Source organism: Hypanus sabinus, chromosome 2 (genome assembly GCF_030144855.1).
Source record: "Hypanus sabinus isolate sHypSab1 chromosome 2, sHypSab1.hap1, whole genome shotgun sequence".
Lineage (NCBI taxonomy): Eukaryota > Metazoa > Chordata > Chondrichthyes > Myliobatiformes > Dasyatidae > Hypanus > Hypanus sabinus.
In genome coordinates this window covers 128,285,225-128,298,053 of record NC_082707.1, presented here as the reverse complement: position 1 = coordinate 128,298,053, position 12,829 = coordinate 128,285,225, and the positions used below count along the sequence as shown (strand labels likewise).

The 12,829-nt window shown below is 40.6% G+C and overlaps 1 protein-coding gene across 28 annotated transcripts in view; it reads left to right on the top strand.

Moving 5' to 3' along the window:
• Window positions 1-12,829, top strand: part of slc8a3 (solute carrier family 8 member 3) — a 485,451-nt gene that overhangs the window by 408,090 nt on the left and 64,532 nt on the right. For 4 of the 28 annotated variants that reach the window (XM_059954849.1, XM_059954761.1, XM_059954807.1 and 1 more), the window contains one exon: window positions 7,575-7,596. The exons of 17 other annotated variants lie outside the window; for them this stretch is intronic. In XM_059954849.1, coding sequence (XP_059810832.1) covers window positions 7,575-7,596 — 22 coding nt within the window. Of the gene's footprint in view, window positions 1-2,829; window positions 2,851-6,398; window positions 6,419-6,620; window positions 6,639-7,574; window positions 7,597-9,725; window positions 9,737-12,829 lie in introns of all 28 variants that reach the window. 7 more of the 28 variants (XM_059954709.1, XM_059954736.1, XM_059954838.1 and 4 more) reach the window with 4 other exon arrangements.

Here is a 12,829-nt window from a genome sequence, read left to right as displayed (position 1 = left end):
ACCTAAAGCAGAAAGGCATACCCTTGAGTAAAGAGTGAATGTGTCATATCCATTACTCTGTGGCATTACATGAAAACCAGCAACTCTGAATGAATTGAGTAGGTCCAATAATAATTGTGTTCAGTTACCATGAAGTTAAGCAGCTTAATTATATATTCTCCACTGACTTCATTCAAAAAGGTGTTATCTGCATTCAAAGAGATGTACCGTGCATTTATTCTTTGCTGACAGCATCTGATAGGATAACTGAACCAGCATTGCCCCAAATCCTCTGGCACTGAAAGATAAAATGGGTCAGATTAAAGTGGATTGCCACTTTCAGCAATATTGTACCTTGAAATTGGAATCAGACTTGGAATTGATCTATTATTGTCACATGTACAGAGATAAAGTGGAAAGCTTGTTTTGTATACTGTTCATACTGATCAAATCATTACACAGTGCATTGCAGTAATACAAGGTAAAGCAATAATAATGCAAAATGAAGTGTAACAGCTATAGAAAAACAGGCAGTGCAGGTAAACAATAAAGTGCAATATCATAACAAGGTGGATTGTTTATTCAAAGATCTGTCTTATTGTACCAGGGAACCATTTGATAGTCATATAACAGTGGCATTGAAGCTGTCCTGGAGCCTGGTGGTATGTGCTTTCAGGCTTGTGTATCTTCTGTGCAATGGAAGAAAGGGAGAATGTCCAGGGTGGGTAGGGTCTTTTATTACACTGGCTGCTCAACTGAGGCCGTGAGGGGTGTAGACAGAGTCCATGGAGGGAAGACCAGTGTTCGTGATGTGCTGAGGTGTTTCCACGACTTTCTGTAGTGTCTTGCAGTCACATGCAGAGAAGTTGTCATTCCAAGCTATTATCTATCCAGATAGGATGCATTGATAAAGATATGGTGATAAAGATATGGTGCATTGATAAAGTTGGTAAAGATCAAAAGGGGCGTGCCAAATTTCTGCAGCCTCCTAAGGAAGTAGTGGCATTGGTGAGCTTTCGTGGCCATGGCGTCTACATGGTTAGATGTTCACTTCCAACTTTCAACCTCAACACCATTGATGTGAAGAGGAGCACGTGTACCATCCCCCTTCCTGAAGTCAATGGCTAACTCTTTTGTTCTGCTGACATTGTGGGAAAAGTTGTTGTCGTGATACCATGTTACCCAGTTCTCCATCTCCTTCTCATGCTTCAACTCATTGTTATTTGAGATGTTGCCCATTGCAGTGGTGTTATCTGCAAATGTGCAGACAGAAATACAGTAGAATCTGGCCACACAGCCATTTGTGTACAGGCAGTAGAATAGAGGAATGAGAGCACACTATATGATCATATATAACGATCTTGTGAGCACACCAGTTCATTAGGGCCCATGCTTCCAGTTGTTGTTAATGAAACAATAATGCTGAAGTTTCAGTGCAAAATGGTCCTCCGATTTGTCCACGTTTTAAGGTTCAGTGTTTAACTTACAAAGAGCTATGCTTTGAAGTATTCTAATAATGAACTGAAGGAAGTATTTGTATAGTCAATGTTTGCTGAAGCCACAGAATACTTGAACACTAAGTGTGTAACGATCATGTGGGCATCTGAAATTGTGGTTACCAACTCCAGGACATTCATTATTCTTCGGTTAAGAAACCATATGAAATTTATACATTTCTTCTGAAAAGCTTCATCGGAGGTAGCACCAGTTGTTAATCTTCAATAAAGACTTAACTTTTGTGACAAGGTTTTAACAAATTTATCAAGAAATAATTCACAGATGATTAGAGAGAGATAGGAAAGTGCCTTACTCCATCATTGGGACGATAATGAAGATTTAATTTTTCTGATTTCTGAAAGATCACAATAATGTTTAGTTGTAATGAACACAGCATATCTCTATTAGTTTTTCACCAGTATGAAAGGATGTAGGTGTTTTATAAAGCAGCTGCCCAATGCAATTATTAGACCAGAAGGCATTGTAAATTTTTAATTAACCATAAAACAGAATGATCATCAATGAAATGTTTTTCCCAATGTCTTTGTTATTATTGGCCTCCAGTGCAGTGTTCTGTAGAACTGCAGGTGATTTGATTACAACTGAGTTTTCCAGTAGGGAGTTACAAGCAAATGTTGGTTGGTAACACAGAGAAATTGCAAATTGCTAAGTACAGTATAAAAATGTGTCAGTGACATTCAAAACCAAAAGTATTGAGCTCTGCTGACTTTAGATTTCCAGAGGATGAAATCGGGTATTGTGGCACCTATGTTTTTTCTGGGTGTGGTGAAGCCCAAAGTGTCATTTGCCTTGGTACATACACATCCAAAGCAGAAAGCAGGATGCTATTGGTACAAGAGTTGATTAGTGTTACTACAGTGACCACTGGCAACATATTGATTGTGATACTGTTCACTGTGCAAAGCTGATTCACTGTGGGAACTAGTACTTCAGCTCTCAAAGCTCATGTATATGTGCACAACGCACATTTATGCACGATTTTAGGCAGGAAGAAGGATCCCCTTCCCCGTGCCCATGGCCTTCAGAGGTTATTAGTTTAGTTGCTGGCTTATCTGTTCTGTTCATCGCTGCCATTCTGTGTGTTTCTATGAACTCCCTACAGCTGTATAAAGTTTCAGAAGTATAAAGGAAATGATCTGGCAGGTGCTAAATCAATACAGCTTGGACTTAAGTGTTTCTGCATGGACCACAAATTTCAAAGTTCAAAGTAAATTTATTATCAAAGTACATACTGTCACCATATACAACCCTGAGATTCATTTTCTTGCAGTCATTCACAGTAAATTCAAGGACCCCAATAGAATCGAGGAAAGGCTGCCCCAAATCAAACAGACAACAGACAGTGAGCCAAAGGTGCTCTCAGGCATCCATTGGAAGCCTTTATTTTGGTTCAGGAATGTGAAAGTGATCGAAGCCACACAAAGCTGTTGCGGGGATCTGATAAGAGTGGGCCCTTAGTGTTTTGAAGCAGAGTTGCTCCTGCTGAGGTGAAGCTATGCAGTACTCACCCGGGCAAACCTGAGGACTTGTGATGGTCTGCTTCGTGCTACCTATCTCACTGTTGTGACCCTTTCACATAACTTATCGAACTCCACCAAGGAGGAGGAGCACAGGTGAAGAGGAAGTGAACAAGCTGGAAAAGGCAACCCTGACAGCCCTTTCCTACGTGGTCTGGCTAGGACCAGTGTATCCAAAGGAGCGAAAACAAACTCAGTGTCATATTTTGTACTTTGGTAGGACCAACCAGGGTAGGTCTTACTCAGTGAATGTAAGGGCACTGAGAAGTGTGGTAGAACAAAGGGATTGGGGAATACAGGTCCATAATTTGTTGAAATTGGTGTCATGGGTAGATAGGGTTGTAAAGAAAGGTTTTGGCACATTGCCATAAATTGAAGTATTGAGTACAGGAGATGGGACATTATGTCAAAGTTGTATGGTGAGGCATAATTTGGAGTATCGTGTGCAGTTTTGGTCAGCTACCTACAGGAAAGATGTAAATAAGGTTGAAAGAGTATAGAGAAAATTTACAATGATGTTGCTGAGTCTGGAGGACCTGAATTGTAAGGAAAGATTGAATAGGTTAGGATTTTATTCCTTGAATTTGATAGAGGTAAACAAAATTATGAGGGGTATAGATAGGGTAAATGTAAGCAGACTTTTTCCACAGAGGTTGCGTGGGACTGAAACCAGAGGTCATAGGTTAAGGGTGAAAAGCTTAAGGGGAACATGAGGGGAATTTTCTTCACTCAGAGGGTTGTGAGATTGTGGAATGACTTGCCAGCATAAATGGTGCATGCAAGCTAGATTTCAATGTTTATGAGAACTTTAGATAGGTACATGGATTGGTAGGGGTGTGGAGGGCTATGGTCCTGGTGCAGGTCAATGAGATTAAGCAGTTTAAATGGTTTGGCATGGACTGGATGGGATGAGGGGCCTCTTTCTGTGCTGTATGCTTCTGTGACCCTATGACGTTCATTGAACTCAGTTGACAGCTTTGGCCACTGATTCCAAGAGCTGAATTTGAACTCTTCTCAGGGCAGTGCCAGATTCCTTTTAGCTCCTTGATAATGAATATTGAGTACCCAGCAAACACGAGGACATCTGCAGATGCTGGAAATTCAAGCAACACACACAAAATGCTGGTGGAACGCAGCAGGCCAGGCAGCATCAATAGGGAGAAGCACCGTTGACGTTGTTCGGCCAGCATTTTGTGTGTGTTGCTTGAATTTCCAGCATCTGCAGATTTCCTCGTGTTTGCTGGGTACTCAATATTCATTATCTATTGTTTGGTGGTCTAAAGTCCTCTTGTGAGTATTTTGCCAGAACTTCCTTGCAATTGGCTGCCAACTTCACCATCTTTTCCCCTGAGTTGAATACACAACACTTGTGGCTGATGTCACCATCAAAGCTGATTATAAAATTGACTCCACCGATACTATCTCCTCTTTGTTCCTCAGCTTCCTGAGCTGCTGTGGAATTGGAATCTGAAATCAGAAAGGAAAATGCAAGTGCATTATGCTTAGAATAAGAGTTACACGTTGTACCACGTGCAGATTGTAAGTTAGGGACGAGAAGTATGAAGAAGAGGATTTGTTGTGAGGATAAGATGTTGGTGGAAAGTTAAATGAAATTTATGAAGTATACTTTTTACACAGAGATTGGTCAGTGCTCAGAGTGTGATAACAGGAAAAATGGTTGAAGCAGTACAATAGTAATAAAGAGGTGTTTGGACAGACACATGAACAGGCAGGCCATGTACAGGCAGAAGCAATTAGTTTAAATTAGCATCATGATCAACACAACGCTGGGAGCTTGTTTCAGTGCTGTGCTGTTCTAAGTTGCTATCATCTCCACTGACTTTATTCTAGCTCAATACATATGTTTGCAGGGCTCATCAGCCATCCCAAAATGACCACTCTGTCGTGGTGGACAGTACCTGCAGTTGCACCTTTCCTTTTCTGGTGACTTACAGCAATTTCCAGTTTTTTCTCTCTCTGTAGAACTAAAATAGAAGTACTTCATTGAAATGCTGCACAGTTTATTTGTGAGACTGCCACGGCTGAACAGTTAAAAATATACACATGCTGTGAGTGCTACTCAGCAAACTCTACGTTTGTGTTGAATATGAAGAATGACTCCTGATGACTGGAGGTTGTGAGAGGAGACAGACGTTGTGATGCTGTGAGAAGTGCCTGAGGCTGGTGTATTTTGGAATGTAGCAGTTGAAGATTTCCTTAGCTGATTTTAGCTAGTCATGTGAAAGGATTGAACTTCTTCAATGCATCTCGGCCCTCGGGGCATAATTCTTTGTATTAATCTCATCGCTGATGAGATGCCTGAAGGAGTTCCTTCCCCTTGATTATGCACAACATCTCCTCAGTTTTCTGCATTTTATCAAAATCTCCATTGCTCTACCTCTCCAATGACTATCATTTCTCTCTCATTCACAGCTCATTGCTGAGCTTGTTACAAAAATTGGAGTTGATTCATTGGAATAGCTTTAACATTGTCACATGTTCTGAGATACAATTAAAAAGCTTCATTTCGCAAGATGTCCATATAGATCACTTTAAAACTTAGGAACACCAAGTTAGTACAAGATAAAAGCAAATGCAGAATATAGTGCTACATTTACAATGCAGAGAAAGTGGGGTGCAAGTAGTCAATGAGATGCAAAGGCCATGACAAGGTAGATTGAGAGGTCAAGAGTTCATCTTTCATGTAGAAGAGGTCTGTTCAAGACTTTTGGCATAGAAGCTGTCCTTGAGCCTGGTTATGGTGTGTTGGTTAAGACCTCCATTCACAGTCCTCACCCTTCAAGTGGCGGGCGAAAGTATTAAAATAGTAAAAACCACAGGTGTGCATTAAGAACTGTTGACATTATGGTACCAGGCCCCCATCAGGTTGCCAATGATTAACAGTGAGTGAGCGAAGAGCAAACTGCTGGAGAACTCAGCAGTCCAAGCAGCGACTCTGGGGATCGGGGGTGGGGAGGAGTGGGGCGAGAAGAACTGTCAACATTTTGGGCCAAGACCCTGCATCAAGATGAAGTATGAATTGTGTTACCTGCGTGCAGAATCCATTATAGTCAGCTGGAATCACCGGGATATTACTTGCATTCCATTCAAATGTTTCACAAACCTCAGGCCAGTTCGGAACGAACGTATTAAACCTATGCCCTCCCACCAACACTGACCCCAATCCCTCAACTGGATAGAGCTTGAAAGGTTCAATAGTTATGAGAGGTCAGGGTTGGGAGTTTGCATTAGCAGCAAATTGCTTCTCAGTTTTTTTCAGCTTACTCCCTGCTATCTCGTTAAACTAACCATGGAGGAACACATACCCTGTTGACTGTTTTCCTTGTCATGGTTCAAAGGTGCTAGGTGCGACTTTGAATGCAGGATTCATTCTGGGTCAGAAGGTGCCGCAGTCTCTTTCTGCCTCGCTTGATATTGTTGGAATGCGGAAAGGATAACATATTCATAAACCTGGAGTGGAAAGTCAAAGAATACTGTATGAATTTCCCAGTCAAACTTCAGAAAGTCAGTACTTCGCACGCAAACGACACTCGTACATGAAATGTAATGATGAACTGCTCACAAGGCATTCATTGCCTGGTGTAGTTCTGATCCTCAGGGATGGTCAAACCTTGGATTTCTGCTGCAATTTGAATGATTTTATTTAACATATGCTCATATCCTCTTATTTTGAGCTCTTCCTTTTAAAATTGTGATTCATTGCTTTAGTTTTATTCCTTCTCAAGGTACCGGCTGCTGCTAACTGATGCATCCATGAACGACACACAGTTCAATGTATGCGCTTTATCATGTTCCTTCCCACCCCACCCATGCCCTATCTCCTGCCCCTCCTAAACTGTGATACTCTGCAAATGTTCTTTACATCCTGATGGAGGCAAGCAAAATTCGACCTGTTATTGAAAACTGAGAGAATATCATGGGCAGGAAGTTGGTATTATAGATTCAAATGGGAATCCAGTTTGTGAATTAAATCCCCTTCACCTCATTTATCTATTGAGTTAGCGTTATCATCTCATGTGAATGTGAAGTGATTGAAGAAGTCTGTGGTTGAGGAAATTAACGCTTATTTTATGAATTGTTAATGAAGGTGACATAATATGTCTCTTCACTAAGCCATCATCACAGTTCTGGATGGAAAACAGACATGCATTCTCACTGAGTCCTGATGAAGGGTCTTGGCCCGAAACGTCGACAGCGCTTCTCCCTATAGATGCTGCCTGGCCTGCTGTGTTCCACCAGCATTTTGTGTGTGTTGTATGCATTCTCACCTGATTGCTTCCCTGAGTTATTGACCGAGAGACTACTGATGCATTTCAGATAACTGGTCATATAAATGAGCCTCTGCCTTCTTGAATGTATGTAATGTGCTTCAGAAAACGTCATGAAGGTATTGGAAATTGGAAACAAGGATGGTGGTTTTACTTTGAGTTGTTTGAAGGTTATTGATGACTGTCGGTTGGTAAGTTTTAAGTGTCTTTATCTAACTGATTTGTGCAGTATTTTCCTGTGATCATATGCATGAAATCTCACTTGTCTAAGGCATTCATGATTACTGATGAGGGTAGCAAGTCACAGTGACAGGAGACAGCAATGCAGACTCATTACTGGACCATCTCTGCCCCTCTCTCTCACATACACACACTAAACAAGTTTAGCCATGTCACTTTTGAATAGCAAGGGAAAGAGGTAGCTGGATTGTCTGGCTATGTGAGGAGATTCAGCATATATGACTTAGCTTGAGAACTTTTTACCTGAAATTTTGAACTAATGAGCATATTCTATAAGGTAAAGTGTGTCCTGGTGGTTGAAGGAGAAGGGGACACAGAGCAGTGTGATGTGCAGGTGTAGAAAAGTAATACAGTGGAAATCAGAAGCAAAGTGTTTATGAATAATTCAGCCTGTGCAAAACCTGGCTTACCTTTAACCTAACAGAAATCTGTAAGTCTGAGACAAAAATTAAGTAAGGTGACACAAAGTAAGGTAAGTTGTCTTCTCCCTTCTAGTGTTGATTCTTGTATAAATAGCTATGTGAGTAGACTGGTAGTGAGAAAGTTGTTGAGCATTCAAAATCTGACATTCAACTGCATTTAGAATTACTCTTTTTAAATGCTACTTAATAATCCTGGAGCATTTTATCCACCTTTAACAGCTGGAATTGGCACTATTCACTGTCAGAGGCATGAAATAGCGTTTAGAGTATATTTTTTCATAGTTTTTTTATGACAGAGAAGTGGGCTATTCAGCCTATTGAATTTATGGTGGTTATCAGCGCAATCCCGCCCATGCCATTCCCAAACTATGTCACCTACTCTCTGTTGCACATGCATCAACTTCATTCTAACCATCCATCTACACTGCAGTAGCCAACTATCTTTTGGTCAGTTAGAGCTGTGCCAATGGCTATCATATGCACAGTTCTGAAAGACTACAACAGCCAAATATTTCATTTGCCAAAAGATGGAAAGGTGTTGCTTTTTTGAGGGATACAAATTGTATATAAATTGTGGAAGTTAACACTCAGGTAAGCAAGCAGATGGAAAGGTAAACACAATGTTGGCCTTTAACATAAGAAGGTTTGATAAGAAACTGAAAGGCATTCATCTGCTGTTTTATAGGGCCATGATGAATTACAGCAATATTTTTCACAGGTTGGTCTTGTGAAAAGATATAAGATAAGAACTGCAAAGAAGGTCTGTAATTTGGGACAGCACAGTAGCATAGTGTTTAGCATAAGGCCTTACAGTACTAGTGACCAGGGTCCAATTCCTGCCACTGCCTGTAAGGAGTTTGTACGTTCCTCCCACAGTCCAAAGATGTACTAGTTGGTAGATTAATTTGTCATTGTAAATTGTCCTGTGATTAGGCTAGAATTAAATCAGGGGGATTGCTGTGCGGCACAGCTCAGTGGGCTGGTAGGGCCTCTTCCACACTGTATCGCAATAAATAAATAAAGATTAGATCCTGAAATGGAGGGGGCAGAGTCCATAATCTCTAAAGTTTGCATGAATGGAATGTATGTCTACTGAATTAATGAATGGCATTAATGAAATCACAATAAAACTTTTTAAAAATTCTTGTGGGATTTGTCAGGGAAGTCCAGAGATAATATTCTTCTCACAAACAAGAGAAAATCTGCAGATGCTGGAAATCCTAGCAGCAAACACAAAATGCATTTTGTATGATGTTCTCCTCGTTGGGGTGTGTAGAACCAGTGGCTATGGTTTCCAAATAATCAATTGGTGATTAAGGATTGAAATGAGAAGAAGGTTCTTCACTCATAGGTAGAGAACACTTGGAATTCTGTACCCAAGAGGGCTGTGGAGGCTTAGTTGAGTATATTCAAAGCTAGTTATTTGGATAATAGGGGAATCAAGAGATAAGGGGAGTAAAGAAGGGCAGCTTTGAAGTAAAAGCCATAATCGTACTGATTGACTGACAGGATATTACTGGTCACATTGCATGCTCCTAATGCCAATTCTTCTGTTCTAAAAGGCAGGCAATCTGTGGAGCCAAAGTGAATTTCAGCAGCCATTTGAAATGTCAATAAAAATAAATGATAATTAATTTATTCAGACAAGAAAGAACTGGTTTTATATTTTCTCAATGCCACAAGTAGCAATAAGACAGATTTTCAAGTAAAGACATTGAGCATTTAAAAAAATATTGTAATGATGATGATTAAACAATCAGTGAATGAATATGTGGATTAATACTGTCACAGAATATTCAATAATTTATCAAGAACTTTACCCAAGCAACTTCACATTGACACCGATGGTTGTGAAACAGAAAATCTATCCTAGCAAGGCTTCACAAACATTAGGACATAGAACACAGTCAGTACAATGGCAGCACTAAGTCAAAAGCCCAGTGCATGTAAGGGGGGATTGGCTAGCAAATCTCTTTACTGAAAGAATGTTTCTGCTGAGGGATACTTCAAAGTAGCTCCTTGGCTTATTGTTGTGAAGCACGAGGCAGATCACAAGCGTCATATGGTACAATGAGCATATTCACATCAGGTAAGATGCAAAGGCAGTTTAGTGCAAGCGCAGATCGGATCTGCAAGTTCAAAGAGTCACAATCACCATCAGCACAGGTGCATAAATTGTGCTTAGCCCCCCGCTCTATTCACTTTACACTTATGACTATGTGGCTAAACACAGCTCCTGTGCAATATTCAAGTTTGCTGATGACACCATTGTCGTAGGCCAAATCATTGGTGGTGAAGAATCAACATATTCAAAATCTGGCTGAGTGGTGCTTCAGCAACAACCTCTTGGTCAACGTCATTAAGACCAAGGATCTGATTACTGACTTCAGGTGGAGGAAACCAGAGAGGTCCATGTACCAGTCCTAACATGAGGATCAGAAGTGGAGAGGGTCAGCAACTTTAAATTCCTTGGTGTTATCAGTTCAGAGGACCTGTCATGGACCCAAAAAGGAAGTGCAATTATGAAGGAAGCACAAAGGCACCTTCATATTTTTAGGAGTTTGCAAAACTTTGGCATTGACATCTAAAACTTTGACAAACCTTTACAGATGTGTGGTAGAGACTGGTTGCATCACAGCCTGGTAAGGAAACACCAGTGTCCTTGAAAGGAAATACCTTCAAAAAGTAGTGGATACAGCCCAGTCCCTCGTGGGTAAAGCCCTCCCCACCACTGAGCACATCTACATGGAGCATTGTCACAGGAAAGCAGCATCCATCATCAGGGGCCCCCATCACCCGGGTCATGCTCTCTTCTTGCTGCTGCCTTCAGGAAGAAGGTACAGGAGCCTCAGGACCAGGTTCAGGAACAGTTATTACCCTCAACCATCAGGCTCTTGAACAGAAGGGAAAAACTTCATTCAGCTTCACTTGCCCCATCATTGAAATGTCCTCATTGCGTATGTACTTACTTTCAAGGATTCTTTATCCCATGTTCTTGTTATTTATTGCTTATTTACTGTATTATTATTATTATTATTTCATCCTTTTTGTAATGGCACAGTTTGTTGTCTTACACATTCTGTCTCACACCCAAGTTGGTGCATCTTCCATTACCGATTTATTGAGTATGCCTGCAAGAAAGTGAATCTCAGGATTGTATATGGTGATATATATGTACTTTGATAATGAATATATTTACTTATTTTGTTTATTTATTGAGATACAGCGCAGAATTGGCCCTTCCAGCCCTTTGAGCCATGGCGCCTAGCAACCGCACTGCCTCCCACCATTTAATCCTAGCTGAATCACAGACAATTAACAATGACCAATTAAACTACCAACCAGTATGTCTTTGAACATGGGAGTGTGGGAGGAAACCAGCCCACCTGGAGGAAAGCCACTCGGATACGTGGAGAATGTATGAATTCCTTACAGGCAGCAGCAGGAGTTGAACCCTGCTCACCTGTACTGTAAAGCATTTTGCTAACCACCACACTACTCTGCTGCCCAACTTTGAACTTTGAATTTCAAGAAAGTATTGAAAAATCTACAGCAAACTGCTCTGCTCTGAAAAATAGCTTAAGTGTACCAAACCAACAGTATTTACGGTTTAAAAAAACAAAATACGGGGACATGATATGAGTGATGGTATTGGATTTGCTGACCATGAAGCTCTGAACTCAACTGCAGACCTTTGCCCCATCAGATATAAGTAGCCATGAGTACTCTCACTAAAGGGAGATTATGCTGTAACTATCAATCTTCAAAGGCTAGTTTCCTTCCCTGTTTATTCACCACGGTGAGTTTAGCTGCCAATACCCACTAGTTAAGTTCCCTGTTTATTCACCACGGTGAGTTTAGCTGCCAATACCCACTAGTTAAGTGGTGTCCCCTCCCTCAACAAATAGAAGATACTTCGAGCTAACAAAGTAGTTTAAAACACTGCTCATTTGTTTTCTGTAATATTTGTTTAAATCCAAACAACACTCTTAGAACACATCTAAAACTCACAGGGACTTCTACCTTATAAGACATTTCCAAACTACAAACCATTTCTAAAGCACAAAAAATCTCCAAATCACAGATAGGATTCCTATAAACTGAAGAAACATACTAACGATGCAGAAGAATGAATCATCGTTGCTGAAATCAAAGCCAGAGAAGTAAATTCTAGTTCACTCCTTTTATTCTTCTAGATGTTCTTTACCCCATTCCTAATAGCTGGAACTGTTGCCTACACTTATACCCTTTGCCACTTGAGCGACTTCACACATATGTGATGGTTCCTCAGATACTCTTTTTGCACAAAAGGTCTAAAAGCTTCTTTGGAGACATAGATCTCAGTTCATGCTGTAAAGCTAACTTCCTTGAGTACATAAAACCGCCAACTGTAATAGATGACATGCTAGATGTTTGTTTCCATCTGGTCTGCAACCTTTCTTGAACTAAGCAACTCAGTCTGCACCGTTTGCTTTAAAACAAGCCAAATGAAATAGCCCATCATCTTATTACATTGCAGTAATAAACCAGGCAAGGTTATTTTCTACAGACATGTTTGCAAAGCTGTTTTATAGACAGAACTTCTTAAACTTCAAACTGATTACTGTCATGCGTAATCATCTTATTGCCTTGGGGAGACTCCAGGTCTGAATTAAGATAATTACGCTTGACGTTCCTACAGAATGGCTACCTGAAGGAAATCCGTCTTAAGCTGAAGGAAGTCAACCTTAAAAGGGCTGACAGAAAAATCAGGAAGCCTAACAATAAGGAGGAATCCATTGCTACCACTTCTCTTCCCTATGCTTCCACAGTTTCTGGAAGCATCGCCAGAATCCTCGAGAAACACTGGATTAATTCCATCCAC